The sequence below is a fragment of the Littorina saxatilis genome, linkage group LG2 (genome assembly GCF_037325665.1).
Source record: "Littorina saxatilis isolate snail1 linkage group LG2, US_GU_Lsax_2.0, whole genome shotgun sequence".
NCBI classification, from domain to species: Eukaryota; Metazoa; Mollusca; class Gastropoda; order Littorinimorpha; family Littorinidae; genus Littorina; species Littorina saxatilis.
In genome coordinates, this window is record NC_090246.1 from 2,816,382 (window position 1) to 2,834,805 (window position 18,424).

General features: G+C 43.4%; 1 protein-coding gene across 1 annotated transcript; it reads right to left on the reverse strand.

Annotated features, from left to right (window-relative positions):
• Positions 1-2,070: 2,070 nt before the first annotated feature.
• On the reverse strand, positions 2,071-9,856 carry LOC138957991 (uncharacterized). Its single transcript, XM_070329015.1, has 4 exons — positions 9,736-9,856; positions 8,020-8,177; positions 7,543-7,679; positions 2,071-3,029 (listed from the first exon to the last, which is right to left on the reverse strand). The coding sequence occupies exons 2-4, from the start codon at positions 8,144-8,146 to the stop codon at positions 2,844-2,846; spliced, it is 450 nt and encodes a 149-aa protein (XP_070185116.1). The 5' UTR covers positions 8,147-8,177; positions 9,736-9,856; the 3' UTR covers positions 2,071-2,843.
• Between the last annotated feature and the right edge of the window lie 8,568 nt (positions 9,857-18,424).

Sequence of the window (18,424 nt, forward strand, 5' to 3'; positions counted from 1 at the left end):
AAGAGCAGCCCTTCGTGCAAAACTTCAAGCTCAACTCGAAGAAAATCAACAAATGGATGAAATTGAAGAAACAAACAAAAAACTGTCCTCTTTGAAAAGAAAACTCACGCAACAACAACTTGAGACCCAGATCAAAATGGAAGAAGCAAAATTAGAAGTTTTCACAAAAGAAGAACAACAAAATTTTGTTCACACAACAAATTCCAACCTCACTTTGCCAGACAAATCACATGCCGGTTTGTTTGAAGAAACTCTTGTAAAACAGTCACATTCAGCTTCAGATGTAGTTCAAGAGTTGGAACAAATCCATCACCAACCATCATACATTGATCACGATCATCACAGACTCTCACACGGCGATCAAAGTAATCATAGACTCTCACATGTTGATCATAGTTATCATCAGCCCTCTCAGTTTGAACAAGGCTATGGTCGCCCCTCATACTCTGATGAAAGTCGTCATCGACCGTCACAGTTTGATCAACGTCAACAGCGACCCTCACAAATTGATCAAAGTCATGGTCAGTCCTCGCCATCAAACGAGTTAATTCGTACCCTTTCGCAAGCTATTGCTTCCAGTCGATTACCTGTTCCAGAACCACCCGTGTTCACCGGAGACCCTCTTCAGTACCCTGACTGGAAAGCATCCTTCTCCACACTCATTGAAAATAAGGGCATTCCAGCTGCCGACAGGATACACTACCTGAAGCGTTACTTAGGAGGTCCTGCTAGAGAAGCTGTGAGCGGCTTCTTCCTTCTGAGGCAAGGCCATTCTTGAAAAGAGATTTGGAAACTCGTTCATCACATCGGACGCTTTCATGAGCAACCTGAACAATTGGTCGAAAGTTCCAAACAAAGACAAATTAGCGCTCCAAAAGCTCTCTGATTTTCTTGTACAATGTAACACTGCTCTGAAAGAATTTCCCCCTCTCAGAGGCCTCAACGTGTCACGATTAGGTGACATGAATCAAGAAAGTGTCACTCGGTGTTCCAGCTTCATAAAATAATTTTCAAGAGAACTCCTTATGTGACCTGTATCAATCCATTTACTTATTCGACCCATAAGAATATTTCACATTTAATCAAACTTGCACAGCTCCCAAAACCTCCTTCCCACCACCATCACTAACTAGCCTGAAGTAAGGCGTCCGCCCCGTGATCGGGAGGTCGTGGGTTCGAACCCCGGCCGGGTCATACCTAACACTTTAAAATTGTCAATCTAGTGGCTGCTCCGCCTGGCGTCTAGCATTATGGGGTTAGTGCTAGGACTGGTTGGTCCGGTGTCAGAATAATGTGACTGGGTGAGACATGAAGCCTGTGCTGCGACTTCTGTCTTGTGTGTGGCGCACGTTATATGTCAAAGCAGCACCGCCCTGATATGGCCCTTCGTGGTCGGCTGGGCGTTAAGCAAACAAACAAACTAGCCTGAATTCCTGTTTGCTAATTTTACAAGTTCTGGTAGCAGGGGTATTATTGATTGCACATGCGTAAGAGTGTGTCAGTGTTACGTGGATGCTAGAAATAGAAAGATGTGAATTCCCGTTTGCTTAGTTTCCACCGGAAAGGTCAGAGATCTATACGAACTATTGCCTGACGGACATTTGTCTCCTTAATTTATTTTTATGCAATCAATCATGAAATAAAATATGAGATAAAGAAAAATCTAAAGAGAAACTGCGTGTTTGTGTTCAAAAACAGCACTCCAATGTATTGATCGAAACACGTACGGTTGCTAAAATAACCATCGTATTCAGTGGAGGCACAGCAAAGTTACCAGTCCGTAAACATACACACCAATACCGTTTCAAGGAAACAGGTCCATATGCAAGTGGTTCAGTGGCCACCAAAATAAAGTCTTTTTGCACTTAAATGATTGTGGATGATGGTTTACAAGCTATATATCAACACACACACACACGCACACACACATGCACGCACGTACACACGCACACACACGCACACACACATACACACACACACCCACACACACACACACACTCACACACACACTCAATCAATTAATCAATCAATCAATTAATCAATCAATCAATCAATCAAAAAGACTTGTGGTAGTATCGAGTTTCACTTTAATTGCACTTTGCCAATAATAATTATACAACAACATCTTGAAAGCGTAAAGCCTGTATCACATTTCAATTCCACTTCGAATCCTTCCACAATGATATGAGACGTTTCATGAACACCATCCCAAACACATCCGCGTAATGAGCGTCTCTCAGTTTGTGTCATTAAACCACTGAGTTAGCACATACAAATAATACAAAATCATTACAAACACAGTCGGGCAAATACAAAGTCTTGCTGCGTCGAAATGAACAAAGCGAGACCTGTTTGTGAGCAGTTCATTTCCTACTGGAATCATTTAGCATCGCCGGTACGACTGACCGGTTTACGTTAATCCTACCAGTATTTTAACCGGTATCATACCGGAAATGTTTGATAATACGTAATAACCTTCTCGTCGACAATACACTCCTTCATCGGTTGAACATTATGTCCAGGCATTTTCACGTAACACCTGCAGAAATTTGTTTTTGCTTTCATCGTTTTCTTTTCTGTTTCATTCACATTTTCATCTTCATGTACCCCCGAATGAGTTATGGGCAGCCGTCCTCCTTCTCTGGTGGACATACACAGCTCAACCTGCCCTTGCGGCCACCTCTCCAAAGCGAACACCCGCCCACAACGACCATCACAACGATCCCAGACAGGTTTTTCTTCTCATAGAATTCACCTTTCCATAGCGATCACCGGTCTGTAATACACATGTTTGACTGTAGCTAGAACCAGTAATCGTTTCCATCCTCGTTACAGTCTCTGTCCTACCAGACATGGCCATGGTGATGATAATAACCACCCCTGGGCTCGTGAGTTTCCAGGGGCGCCAGCGAGCCATCGTGAACGGTGTCAAAGGGAATTCTCCACACCCTCCACCTGTACTGGTTCAGTTTGACAGGTCCGTCGTGAAGAAGGATGTCCCTCCCGAATGTCTTGCCGACCTCTTTCACCTGATCAAAGAAAGGAATACAAGTTGTATTAACATGTTTGGGAGATGACCTCTTTCACGTGGTTTCACTGTCATGAATGCGCGTGTCATGCTAACTGGTCAAGGTTTCGAAATTATAAGTTAACTGTAACCGTGTGCCGAAACACTACGATCACCTCGGGAAGCGAAGTGCAATCAAACAGGATTGAAAATGTTAGGGCTAAGAAACTGTTATGCAAACCCGAAGGTTTCCATGGACATACAGACAATCGGAAACTACCAGACCCCATCACAAACAGATTTCCACAAATCACGGGTGTTGACTTAAAGGCCAACAACTCGGGTGCAGAGTCTGCTGTGAAAGGAGCGGTAGCCTCCCCTGTCACATAACAGTCGTGATTATATTTAACGAGAAAACCGCACATCCTTTTAAAATATTCGTGTTTGCATTAGACAGAACATGAACATGCATTGAATGCATTCTGATAGGTTGACATTGCAAACAAAAAAGAAACAAGTGGCGTAAAGAAAGCAATATCAAAGACATAAAAAGTCAATTTGTCCGCCTGAAATAAAAAAAATCAACAAAGTCGGAAATGACGTCATCAAATACATTTAAGCCTCAAATCAAATGGACGAAGTCGACACCATGAAGTATACTTCGGGAAGCTGGCCGTACTGAACTTTAGAACTGAGTTTTTGGTAAATAGACTTCGCGAAGTCGACTTTGGGCTCAATTCACGACCGCTATTATGGTTGTGGCGTGCAGGGCCAAACAGAGTCCGGGAGGGGTGAGTATAGCTCTAAACCGGAGAGTTCGAGTGACTCGAAGCTAGCGGCAGCCGGACGCAGCCAGGCCAGGCTGTGATTGGCTAGTTATTATGACTATCGGTAAAACACTACCAAAACAAGCAGCAACATCATCCGCTCGCAACCTGCAACACCCTTCTTGACAAGTGCCCTATTGAATGTGATTGAAAAGAGGGTTGTAATCTAAAAAAGGAACCGAAGAACATGATTAAATAGGGTTAGCGTTCAGGTCAACCGCAAAATACAGCCAATCACAGCCTGGCTGCGCCCTGCCGCTAGCTTCATGTGTTCGAGTGGGGCCCTTAAAACGTTTAGGGAAGCGCTGAAAGAGTTGAAGGGGCCCTGAAATAGCTGGGGCATGGGACATTCTGATAATCATCGGTCCACGGCTATCGCCAGTTTTACCTCTGACAGCATGCTGAATTATTGCGCGAATCTATCAAAACAAGAATACAGAGTTTATATCTCCCATATGTTTTTTGCGAGCACTGATCTAAATTTGAGATCAGCCTCAAGTTGTTCGCGAGACGAAAATGATTGCAGATTGGCCGACTTCGACAGTGATCTCCGATCTGTTCTTCACAGTTATGATAAAGACATCGTTCTAAGGTCAAAACAAGTCGAAATTTTGAGACTGCTGTCGGAAGGAAACCGTGATATATGGTTTCATCACTCTCAACTGGTTACAGAAAAAATCGTCTGCTCCGGCGCGCGCCGCAGTCAAAGTTGATTATCACGTGACACTTTAGAGTTGCTTGCACAGTAAATACATCCGCGAAAGATACACACCGGTGACACTGTGACGGTTCCCCTACGCTTTGTGTTCGGTGCCCTGACCCTTTGTGTTCGGTTCCCACTCGGTTCCCACACGCCAAAATTCGCGGACAAAACATCCATTTATGGTAGTATTACGCAATGTTGCTCTCTGAGAATGGTCTTGTTAGATCTGTGAGTGTTTACACTACATGCCTAGGTGCTGTTGGATTGAAGGTTTTTGATATTTTAGCCGTTATTAGGTAGAATGCCTTCCACTTTACTGCAAAACTGCATAATTCGTAGCATCGGCAAGAAATATCCTACCCAAAAATGCCTGCTTGGAACTGTCCGTGGTCCAGCAAAAAGTTCAACATGTCTGTAGCAGACAGCCCAAGTTTCAAGATTGTAGGGCCATCCAAACAGCCGTAATAATAAAAACAACAAAAGTAGTCAGTGAAATTGGCTGTGTTCGGTCCCCCCACACTTTTGTGACGTAGGCGTGACGGTTCCCATAATTCATTGTGTCGGTCCCCACTTTCTGTGTCGGACCCCACTTTCGACCTAATTTCTCTGTGACGGACCCCACAACCAGCCTATTTTGTGTCGGTCCCCACACCTTCTTGGATTTATGACTTGCCGGTTACTTGTATCATTGTATTCATTGAATCTAATTGTCTCGGAGTTATTTTTCAGCAAAAACCGGCAAGGCAGCACCTTTTGTGATACCAAGTAAGTCAGATGACATCAGTATGTGTGTGTGTGTGTGTGTGTGTGTGAGAGAGAGAGAGAAAGAGAGAGAGAGAGAAAGAGAGAGAGAGAGAGAGAGAGAGAGAGAGTTGAGTTTCCGTACCCGCGACAGCGTTTTTCCAGCGGCGCGACGAAAATCAAGCACATAGAAAATGACCAGAAGTGTTTCCACACGCGCGACGCGTTAGCGGCGCGACAAGCGGCAAGCGACGCGATTTTTTTGAAAGGGTCCTGGAGCGATTTTTTCGCGTTGTCGCGCGGCAACGCGGGAGTTTACAGATTTTACCGCATGTTTAAAACGCAAGTACGGAAACACGTCACGCGTTTGCGCGCGTTTTCTTTTGTCGCTGCCGCTGTCGCGGGTACAGAAACAGAACTTACCGCGAGTACGACACTACCGCGAGTACGACACTACCGCGAGTATAACACTACCGCGTGTCACACTACCGCGAGTATAACATTACCGCGTGTCATTTTATGACTTCCATGGCTGAAGGCAAAGGTTGAAATGTTTCCTTGAAATATAAAACAAAAAGGCCTGGTCTGTTCTCTGAACACTAATTCAATGTTTGTCATGCTAACCAAGAACTCAAAACGATCAGAACACACTATCAGAATACATATAGAATGGGTTGCTTCCAATCAAAGTTAGAACACAAACTCACAAGAAGTAAGTTTGCATGCGTTCTCTCTACGGTTATGGTACTCGCGGTAGTGTGACACGCGGCAGTGTTATACTCGCGGTAGTGTCGTACTCGCGGTAGTGTGACACGCGGTAGTGTTACATGCGGTAGTGTCGTACTCGCGGTAGTGTGACTCGCGGTAGTGACGCTCGCGGTTGTGTCGCATAACCGGAGTGATCTGGAAAGGTGTCAATCTCTCTCTCTCTCTCTCTCTCTCTCTCTCTCTCTCTCTCTCTCTCTCTCTCTCTCTCTCTCTGTCTCTCTCTCTTTCTCACACACACACACACACACACACACACACACACACACACACACACACACACACACACACACATACTGATGTCATCTGACTTACTTGGTATCACAAAAGGTGCTGCCTTGCCGGTTTTTGCTGAAAAATAACTCCGAGACAATTAGATTCAATGAATACAATGATACAAGTAACCGGCAAGTCATAAATCCAAGAAGGTGTGGGGACCGACACAAAATAGGCTGGTTGTGGGGTCCGTCACAGAGAAATTAGGTCGAAAGTGGGGTCCGACACAGAAAGTGGGGACCGACACAATGAATTATGGGAACCGTCACGCCTACGTCACAAAAGTGTGGGGGGACCGAACACAGCCAATTTCACTGACTACTTTTGTTGTTTTTATTATTACGGCTGTTTGGATGGCCCTACAATCTTGAAACTTGGGCTGTCTGCTACAGACATGTTGAACTTTTTGCTGGACCACGGACAGTTCCAAGCAGGCATTTTTGGGTAGGATATTTCTTGCCGATGCTACGAATTATGCAGTTTTGCAGTAAAGTGGAAGGCATTCTACCTAATAACGGCTAAAATATCAAAAAACCTTCAATCCAACAGCACCTAGGCATGTAGTGTAAACACTCACAGATCTAACAAGACCATTCTCAGAGAGCAACATTGCGTAATACTACCATAAATGGATGTTTTGTCCGCGAATTTTGGCGTGTGGGAACCGAGTGGGAACCGAACACAAAGGGTCAGGGCACCGAACACAAAGCGTAGGGGAACCGTCACAGTGTCACCGGTGTGAGATAGCTCGCTTGAAACTGTCTTACATATCAATTCCTTTGTGATTTAAAAATTACACAACACCATGAAAAATCATTATCGACGATCGCGAATCTGCTTATACCCATAACACATTACGAAAAGATCTAAATATGTAAAAAAAATCGATATCCTCTCCAGAGAAGGAAAACAAAGGCATCCTGTCAGGGATAGAATGAGACCCGAAGGGAAGTAACTCATTTTTGACCTGAGTTCAGGATGGGGGAGGGGATACAAATTTGGAGGGGTGGCTGGAGTGGGGTGGCCCTACAAGAGTTATTAGGGGGGGGGGGCATAGAAGAGTTGAGGGGGCCTTAACAGAACTGAGGGGGCACCTAAAGAGTGGAAGGGGGCACTATACACATTGCCGGGGGGGGGGGGGGGGGGGTGTTGATGTTGAAGGGGGTTGGGTTGTGCACTTTGCATCAAAACAAATCATGCCTGTCATCCTCAGCATTGCTCACCTTATCAAAGGGCAGTTCCACTTCGATAGCTATAGCCACCTTTCCGTTGATGATGTAGTGACCACCATGCTGCGTCCAGTTGTTCTGCGCGATGATTCTCTGCCCTTCACTGGGATGCTTAGATGAGAAGTAAACTCCTGCGAAAGACATTTGTTGATGAGGGTGGTGATGGGTGGTAAAAGCGGTTCTTAAATAATGGAATAAAACATTCCATTTATATCTCTCTCTCCCTCTCTCTCTCTCTCTCTCTCTCTCTCTCTCTCTCTCTCTCTCTCTCTCTCTCTCTCTCTCCCTCTCCCTCTCCCTCTCCCTCTCTCTCTCTCTCTCTCTCTCTCTCTCTCTCTCTCTCTCAGTATGGTTTGAAACAGTTTTGCCTGACTTAAGGTCGCGCGCACACACACACACACACACACACACACACACACACACACACACACACAACTAGTCTACACCCCATCTGCGTATACACGTACGTACCTCTTCCAAAATGGTGATGGTTTTTCTGTTTTGACCCCATGCGAATGCAACCTGTTGCCCGAATTTTTGCCAGTCCTGTTTCGCTTGTGCTGTGGAAGCAAGATCTGTCGGAGCTCATTCCGGCCATTTCTTGTGCAGTTGTGTGCTTTTCCTTGAATCTGTTAATTGGTTTAAACATAAGTTTATTTTAACAAGGGTTACAATCATGACATGTATACAAAGTTCACAGAAACAGCAACAAGCTAGAAGCTTATAGTGGTGTTCCTGCATGACAGTACAACATAAGGCGGTAACGGGTGAAAATTTGTCTCAATAAACCAAATCTATTAATAACGTAATGAACGTTGCATAATGATTATAAAGAAAGACAGTAAAGGAAGGAAGGAAGGAGGGAAAGAAGATGAATAAAAGAAGAGGGATGGGTAGGAGATGTGCAGAAGTTAAAGTTGTTGTCCGGCTTGTAGAGCATTTATTCTGACTTGCCCAAAGCGGCCTGAACGTTCAATGAACTTTCTGTGAGAGAGTTGCCGCCTTGGAACAGAAACCACCGACTCTAGCCCGGGAAGTTAGAAAATCAACAGGCATTTAGGTAATGGCATCTCTGAAGTACATGCTTAAAATCCAGGGCCGAAACGGTGGTACTCTACCCCACTGACGCCGAACAACGGGAAAAGTGGCTGCACAAGGGACAGAGGCTAGCTCTGTTAATTCTGCAATCTAGAAACAGAAAAGCTAATTAATACAGTATACAGTCAAGGGACCCGGAGTGTTGTTCTTTTCTTGTATTCTCTTTCTTTCCACAAACAAGAAACAAAAAAACTTTTATAAGTATACACTCAATTAAAAGACCGCGAGTGTTGTTCTTTTCTTGTATTCTCTTTCTTTCCACAAACAAGAAACAAAAAACCTTTTATAAGTATACACTCAATTAAAAGACCGCGAGTGGTGTTCTTTTCTTTAGTTCTCTTTCTTACTACAACAAGAAATTCCTCCGAGGTAGGAAAAACACCCCCGTCCTTACCATTCTCACTGCCACCAACTGAGAAGGTTATTTCCCTTTGACCATTAATATGTCCCTCTATAAGTCCTTGTAGAATCTTAATCCACCAATAACTCCCTAACCGTGTGCTTGACTGGTCCCAATTTTTGTAAGGACCGTCTCAGGAATGTATAGAACCTGTTCACCAAGTTTGGTGACGATCGGTCCGTTCATTCTTGAGATCTATATGCGAACACAAACACACAAACAAACAAACACATCGACCGAATCCTATACACACCCCTATACCGGGGGTGTAAAAAGAAGAAAAGCTTCAAGACAGTGTACAATCAAGGGAGTGTTCTTTTCTATCTACGAACAATATAGTGACTTAATTGGGCCCTTTCAGTGGTGGGCTGCGTGATAGAAATTGTCAAGTCAGACAGCAGAATGAACCTGAAGCTCTTTTTTTTAAAGTTATTTATTCATTCATTCGTCTCTTTGTTCGTTAATTAATTATTTATCAATATATTTATTTACTCGTTTATTAACTGATTTGTTTCTCTTGTTTTAATTGATAAATTAATTCACTGACTCACTGACGTACTATCTCCTTCATTCATATAGCCTAGGCCCCTATTGATTAGTTCACTTGCTGATTGATTCAATCATTTATTCATTCACTCTATCCGAACATTTTAAATGTCGTTAAAAGAGAGCAAATACAAACCACTTACCTTTTTTCCAGCGGGAAGAGACCAACAACGGAACTTGTGTCTATGTACGGAGCAGGTACTGTTCTGAAACAACTCACTGATAGCGCAGGTGTTTGTTGTTATGTTGATTACTTGCGGGAATTCCCTGTTAAAGGCTATTACGTAAGCTCGAATCATTTTCCATGGCGGTAGAAAAAAGTATCAACATTCCCATGTAGCTAATAATACTTCCGCGACAGTAAGCCTACCTTAGTTTCTGTTTTCTGTTCAGGTGGAATGTTGTCACGCGCGCTGGCGAGTATCATCTATCGTAGAAAAATGAGTCAGCCTGTCGTTGTTCGTCGTGTTTGTTTCTAGAAGATAATGTCAGAAAGAATGAGAAAAGAGAGACAAAGGTAAGATAACGAAAGTGTTATTCTTCCTAGTGTATGACTTAAACATGCGAGTAGAGAAGGAGAAGCGGCTGCTAAATACAAACGACCAACCCACCAACCAACCGATTAAAAAACAAACAAACGAATAACAATTTTTAAAAAATTTAAAAAATGAAATAGGGTGTATTGAGGGCCCCAAAGGGGGGGTATCATCACGATCACGGGAAGGGAAATTTTCGCTTTCACGATCACAGTTACCTTGATTTTTGTTTTCACGATCACGAACACCAGTGGCAAATCACGGTCACGGTAAAAGTTGCATGTACAGAAAGCACGTGTCAAAGTAAACACAACCACACAGTAATTCGCTCCTCTGGATCTATTGTTTATTCAACACAAAGTGACAACTGTTGCACTTTTTTATAATTATTTTTTGAATTCTCTTTCATACACACATAGAAATACATATCATGATTTGTAATCAGTAACAAGAATGTTGTTTTCATTGGGTTTTTTTTCTCTCTCTCTCTCTCTCTCTCTCTCTCTCTCTCTCTCTCTCTCTCTCTCTCTCTCTCTCTCTCTCTCGTTCTCTCTCTCTCTCTCTCTCTCTCTCTCTCTCTCTCTCTCTCTCTCTCTCTCTCTCTCTCTCTCTCTCTCTCTCTCTACACTCATACACATTCAACCCCCACACCCTCACTCACACACATGAATATATACTTGCACAATTTCACATTTCCAGAGCTAAATCTTGTAAACCCATTTTCTCAAAAACTATTGGGTGGATTGAAATTAAAGTACATGTATGTGTGATGGGTTCTTTATTTTCAACTTTGCCGTACAATTTGAGGTACACCATCGCCTGGTTCCATGGGCCTTGAATAAAAAACAGGAATGCTACAGGCCAAAAACGGTTTTACCTGAACTGAAGAAGCGCGCAGTACCAGTAGCGAAGCCACAAGCCTGAGCCTGCGAAGCAGGCGAGCCAACTAGGGGGGTCCGGGGGCATGCCCCCCCGGACATTTTTTCAAAAAACGGTTAAAATCTGTGCAATCTGGTGCATTCTGGGCATCATTTTAGGGGTTGTAATAGCGGTGTTGTGATCTTGTTAAAAATCCCATTTTAGCCTCCCCCCACCACCATTCAACGCACCTCCAAACTGGTGAAAACAACACTACTGTGCGCTGGCTTCATTGAGACCGGCGCCCGGTCGCGTTGCGCGATATTCACACGGATCGTTTTTGCGGAAATTTTTCAACTTCACCGGAAAAAAATTGACTTTACCGGATTTTGAAAACGGCTTTATCGGATTTCCGGCAATTACCGGAAAAGTAGCATGCCTGACAAAATCCCCAACGAACATGACTTTGATCGTCTTTGACATGAGGATCAAGTGACCCAAACTGGCGCGTCTCCCCGCCATTGTTTCTGAATTTAACCCATTGTTGATATTAAAGTTTACAGGCGCTAAAATGGGCCAAGCTTAATGCAAAGAAGCGACAATTAGAATCTATGCCAAGCGTGTCCACGTTGCTGGGATGAAAAACACATTTCTAGTTTCGGTTTTGGCTAAACGCAGACTCGATCTCGAGCCAGTCGAGGTCACACTGAGCGAGTGACAGCCGGACGTGGCAATGTCGACAATGTCAATGATCTCACTCAAACTCAAAGATCTTGAACAAATTTCAAGATCTTTGCCTACATTCAGAACAGTCATAGAGCAACATAGATCAACATACCTTGATATTTCGTCTTCAGAAAGACCGACCCGTAGCCTGACCTTTCCACCAAGGAAGGCATTCTCGCCGCCTGCTTTGGTCTGGCTTGAATCCACAAAATATAACAGAAGTTCGATGACAGTACCGCTGCACGCCATTTTTGATCTTCGAATTCGAATTGCACTCAAAACTTTGCACGAAGCCCTTCCGTTGGATGAAGTTTGGCAGACTTTTGCAATTTGCCTTCTGATTGGATCTCTTTTTGTCAGTGTGTAATTGGTTCTTTTAAAGGGAAGCAATCGCTCTCAAAATCATATTTCTGAATGTGTTGTTGCTTCCCTTCAATCGGGGTTGGCTCCTTACCGAATAGACTAGAGGATCATAGAGTGTAATACAGCTGTGAAAAAATGTACGTTGAAAATAAAATGCTTTGCAATAATGCCCATCACGATCACGAAAACAAATGACGATCACGATCACGAGACTTGATTTTTTTGTCATCACGGATCACGGGCAAAGTCCCATCACGATCACAGAAATGGAAATTTCGGCAATCACGGTCACAGAAAGGTCAAAAAACGCCAATCACGATCACGGTTTTAAACCCTTTGGGGCCCTCTGTATTTGCTTTGAGTAAATTTTTTTAATTTAATTTTTTTTTTTTTTTTTACACATGACATACACTAAATACATATCTTCATGATACAAGTGTGACCTAGTCTTGCGCAGCGACCATTCACTCTACAGGCACTTGATGCATCAATACCGACATTTTAATTCTTTTGACCCTGTGTCTGCTCGTGGTTGATACACAGAGGACATCAGATCAAGCGGCACAACTGCAGAATTTTACGGATGTTGAAAATAATTATGCTTGTTGCCTCCCTTGTTTCTTCGCCTGTCCGTTGTGGACCAACCCACAGGAGCTTGTATCAAATCGCCGGTCGATCATTATTTACAGTCCACTACTACGACATACTACTAGTACTATATACTACAGTACTAGTAGTATGTCGTAGTAGTGGACTGTAAATAATGATCGACCGGCGATTTGATACAAGCTCCTGTGTGTGTGTGTGATCATATTCACAAATCACCCCTGTGATACGCACAATAGGCACTCGAAGCAGAATTTTCATCACGAATGGACACAGAAAATTAAATCGAAATTTGTAATCCTCGACCTTTTTTAATCCTCGACCTTTTGTCCCGTAGACGTTTTGCTGTTGACCTTTTGTCACCCTCGACCTTTTGTCGCACTCGACCTTTTGACTCTTGACCAAATGTCCTCGACCTTTTGTGCCTCGACCTTTTGGTTCTCACCCCACACGAACACAGCAACCGGCACGGACACGCAGACAGACAGACAGACAGGCAGACAGACAGACAGACACATACACACACACACACACACAATCACTCACTCACTCACTCACTCACTCACTCACACACTAATCATTGTTAAGTTGTTATGTGTGAACTACACTACGTGCTCCATCCCACATCAGAGCCGGTGTACGACTCCATCTGTCACTGTTTATTTATCGTAGGATCTGATTGTGATTTGAACAGATATGGTCAGTTTATTACTCGCCTGTGTTGTGAAAAACAACACAAAGACACAAAAAGGCCAGGCCGTGACAGTGACAAATACTGCTGTGGTGTTTGATGCTGAACCGGAATGAGAAATGAGTAAGTGGAAAAGGTGTATCAGTGCTGCCTATCAGCGGTACCTGTGTAGATCATGTGAAGATACAGAGATAAACACGTTGATGCGCAAAAACACAGTGTATGTCTTGCAAACACACACTGCCATAAACCCAGGCAGATAGACACAAACACGCACGCACGCACGCATACCGCACACAGAGAGACACAAACACACACACACACACACACACACACACACACACACAGTGTTGCTTGTTTTTATTGAGTTTCTCTGTCTACAGATTGGGAAGCGTCGACTCACAAAGGGGAAGCCAGCAAACACAAATATTGGGTTCCTGGTTGATGAAAGCGACGGTTTGTTCTTGTTATGCAGTTCTACTGTTTAACGCTCAATCTTGTTTCTGTTTGCAGAGACCGACATGTCACTTGACGAATGTCAGGGGCGGATCAGTTCATTTTATGGGGGGGGTTTCCAAAAGTATATTGTGAAGATATGGGTGTGAAGGCGCGAAGCGCCGAGCCGACGGCGCGAAGCGCCTAGCTTGCTAGGGGGGTCCGGGGGCATGCCCCCCGGAAAATTTTGAAAAAAAGGATGCAAAATGGTGCAAGCTGGTGCATTCTGAGGATGATCATTACCAGTTCCAGGCAGCAGATTTTGTCACTGATTAATACCCACAAAATTGAAACTCAACCCAAAAAAACACACAAAAATATTTTTATTTTTTGGCTGGGGGGGGGTTTCCGGAAACCCCAGAAACCCCCCCTCGTCCGCCCCTGAATGTTATTCTAACGAAACTCCCATCTGTTTCGGATTAGTAATTGTTCGCCCAACTTGTCATTATCTATGGAATATATTACGTTTTGTTGGCAATTAATATTCTTCTAAATGTAATGTACGTGCTGACATTTGACTTTCCCCCATCTGTTTGCTTTGTAGTTGGTTCCCCAATCGGTGTCATGTCTCTGGAATGTAACGATTTCTTGGCAAACATTCTCTCATAAAACAAACAGCCCTAGCTCTCCGTTCACTGACACAATTCGACTAACGGCGTCAGACCTGGCCATGAGATAACCCACCACCCCCCCCCCCCCCCCCCACTTAAAAAATCAATAGGTGAGTGCTTTCTACGCAGATTTGTGTTAAAGAATTAATTTCTGAAAGGACACTATAATGAACATCTGTGAAATTATTTCATACGAAATGCTCAATTTGCATAGGTATAGAGTCAGGATGTTCGGTTTTCTGTATGTGTTCATATAATCTTATCGTTTGTTAGCTATTGTTACTTGCACCGTCCCTACACCCTTCATATATATGGCTATCCGGGACCGACGCAAGTGTGTTCCTTTGTCGGTTTACGTGGCAGTAGCCAAGCTAAAAACTAGTTTCGTTTACGTCTATCACAGTAGACATGTAGTTCATCAAAGTCCTAAAAATTAATGTCCTTTACTTAATAAGGTATCTGTAATCTCTGCCTCAATGTACGTGTCAGAACATGACGGCCCCCATCTGTCTGTTTGTCACTGGTGGGCCAATTGCATCATTGTCTCTCGATTATTCTGCAAGCCTACGTGACCGTAGGTTCGTCCGCTGCGGGGGGGGGGGGGGGGGGGGAGGGACCAGGGAACGTGTGAATCAGGCTGGGGAAGGCCGAGGGGGTACATTGTGGCAGATGTTGTTCAGGAAGACGTGAGCGTTGTGTCACGTTTTGCGGCACGTGGTCACAGTGCAGTTTATCAGTATCAGTTGATCGTTTAGCTGCAGGGTGAATCTGCTATTCTGCTGAAAGAGTATCTTTCACACAGACAGACAGACAGACAAACGTGACATCCAGCCAGCCAGCCAGCCAGCCAGCCAGCCAGACTGGCAAACAAACTGACAGACAGACAGACAGACAGACAAACGTGAAAACAAGCTAGCCAGACAGCCAGACAGACATGACAGACAGACAGACGTGACAGAGAGACAGAAAGACAGAAAGACAGGCCGACGTGTGTGTGTGTGTGTGGTTGTCTGTCTGTCTGTCTGTCTGTCTGTCTGTCTGTCTGTCTGTCTGTGTGTTTGGGTCTGTCTGTTCGTGCTTGTTTGTTTCTGCGTATGTCTGTTTTTGTGTCTCCGCCTGTGTCTGTGCGCACAATAAAAACTGAGAGACAGACACGACAGCCAATAACAACAGCAACGACAACTGAACTAACAATTTAACCCACTACTTGTTTTTTGTTTTTTTTTACCGGGAAAGGTAACGAAGATAGATAATCTTTATCAGAGTGCGCACGTGTCTCACTGTTGCTCATCAATAAAAGCTCACTGTTCTCCCCGCATGAACAGGTTAACAGCCACAAGCCACGTGCCGCCTTCACACCTAGGCCCCTATATAGAACAGACCCTCTTGCAACATCTGTGGTTTTACCACTGAACGATCATGAGGGTTACTTTGTATCTGTAATACAGTCAAACCTGCCCTGGCGACCACCTCTCGATAACGACCAGCAGCCCACTGCGATCACCTTTCGATAACGACCACCTTCTCGGTACGATAACGACCCCTGCCAATAGTCTCCTGTCCGCCCAGCGACCTTCCCCTTGACCCTGCTTAATTGTGACCTCGATGTTTTTTGCCCCCGCAAGGGGTACGGTACTCTCTAAGCACCCAAAACCTCAAAGAGAGATTACTGGCGGAAACCTTCCTATTGTAGTCTCCTGTATGACGGCTTACCAGTGCCAAAACCTCATAATTGTAATTATCAAGGTAAAATTAGTAATTTTCCCTTGATAATTACCATGTTCGCGTGTTAATTACTAAAATTACTAATTTTCCCCGGAAAATTACTAATTTTTCCGGAAAAATTACTAACTTTCACCTGTTAATTACTAATTTTTAGTTTTGGCTCACTTCCTGACGGATTGCTAGTGTCGAAACTAAAAATTAGTAATTTTCCCGTGAAAATGAGTAACTAACAGATGAAAACAGTAACTGACAGCGTTAATTAGTAATTATCACATGATAATGGGTAACACTAGGTTTTGGCACTAGTAAACCGTCATACTCCTGTCCGCCCAGCCGACCTTCCCCTTGACCCTGCTTGTGACCTCGATATTTTTTGCCCCCGCAAGGGGCACGCACCCAAAACCTCAGCGAGATAACTGGCGGAAACCTTCCTATTGCGACCACACCAAAGGGTCCATGAGAAACATTTTGTATAAATGTATATTTGTTCTTTCCATAGCGACCTCCGGTCTGTCATGACCACTTTTGGTTGTTTCTGTGTGTGCTTGTTATAGACATGGTTGACTGTATTTTAAAGGGCAGCTGTCGGGTTGTGGCTCTCAAAATCTGTTCCTTAGAATGAGTTATCATGTAACTGAAACTTTACTTAAAAGTTACTTGGTGATTTTGACAACCCGACAGCTGCCCTTTAAGTTTAATATGTCTTGACAAAGGTGAGAAAAAAACCACGTTTTAGAATGTGGATTAAAATATGCACACACACATCTTTGGTTTAAAAACAGGGAAACCCATCCTTATTTAAAATGTCAAGAAATTACACTTGCGTCAGTCATTTTGTGTTTTAAAACCGCGAAAACAATACAATACAATACAATGCAAAACAATACAATACAATACAACACAATACAACACAATACAACACAACACATACAATACAACACAACACAACACACCACAATGCATACAATACCGTACAATACCGTACAATACCGTACAATACAATACAATAAAATACAATACAATACCATGCAATGCAGTGCAATGAAATAAAATGAAATGCAGGGCAGTGAAGTGCAGTGCAATGCAATGCAATAATATAATACTTTATAATCTCAACGTCAGAAATTAACGTAGTAACTGACAAGACAATTTAGCAAAATAAACATAAACACTGGTAATCCAAAGTGTTCAATATGTCAAAAAATGACACTTGCATTTGAAACAAGGAGACACCTCCCTATTCAAAGTGTCACATGGTTGTTGGGGTTTTTTTTGGTTTTTTTTTTTAATTTTACAAACATTTTATTCATATTATGTACAAACTCCCCTCTCTCACATGTTTATTATTGACAATTCTCATGAAAGGAAAATGATGAAATTCACAAACGACAGAAAGGCGTAAACAACCTCGCGCCAACAACAGAACCAGAACAAGAGAACTTATCAATGCCTTTCATAGGCTTACGATCAACAGTATCTCTGTGACTGAGGGCTTTCCTTTCCCCCAGTAAACAATCACAAACCGCTCCGCGGAGTTGCTCCCCTTGTTTTCCCTCATAAAAGATCAGTGACTGACAGTAACATGAGCTTGGGTGGACACATTATGAGATTTGGAGAGCTGTCGTTGATGAGGTCAGATAGCGTTGACTCACTGCTGTGCTCTTCATGGCGAAATCTTTGTGATCAGCAACGTGTCAGTCTAAGTTTGTTTACTAAGCACAAACTCCTGTTTGACTGACTCGATTCGCTTTGCCTCCAAACCGAATTTGAGTGTTTTGTGCATTGGTTACACTCACGTAAAATATGTAAACTGGCGAAATCTTTGTGATCAGCAACGCAGGTTTTGTTGGTCTAAGTTTGTTTACTAAGCACAAATTCATGTTTGACTCATTCGCTTTGCCCTGCCTCCAAACCTAATTTGAGCGTTTCGTGCACTTGGTTACACTCACGTAAACTGCATCGACAGTTTCACAAAAACCACTACTGATAGCATTTCTAAGATATATTGTGGATATGTAAACAAATCATCAATCAAATGATCACACCTAACGAAGAATGATCACTATATCTATCAATACTATCTATAACGTGGTCCTGTAACAATCTTAAAGCGGTGCAGCTATACACCGCAATGTCACGATGCACTGTAATATAACCAGCAGAGACCTTGAAGGTACTCAGGTTTGAAGCAGTGGTGACAATCTTACCTGTATCCATTTAC

Bases quoted from the DNA above. Each gene is read 5' to 3' on its own strand.
- LOC138957991 (XM_070329015.1), bottom strand. From the start codon at position 8,146: ATGGCCGGAATGAGCTCCGACAGATCTTGCTTCCACAGCACAAGCGAA. The intron at 7,680-8,019 runs GTACGTACGTGT...TGTCTTTCGCAG, and splicing joins CCATCACCATTTTGGAAGAG to GAGTTTACTTCTCATCTAAG. The intron at 3,030-7,542 runs GTGAGCAATGCT...TTCTTTGATCAG, and splicing joins TGGAACTGCCCTTTGATAAG to GTGAAAGAGGTCGGCAAGAC.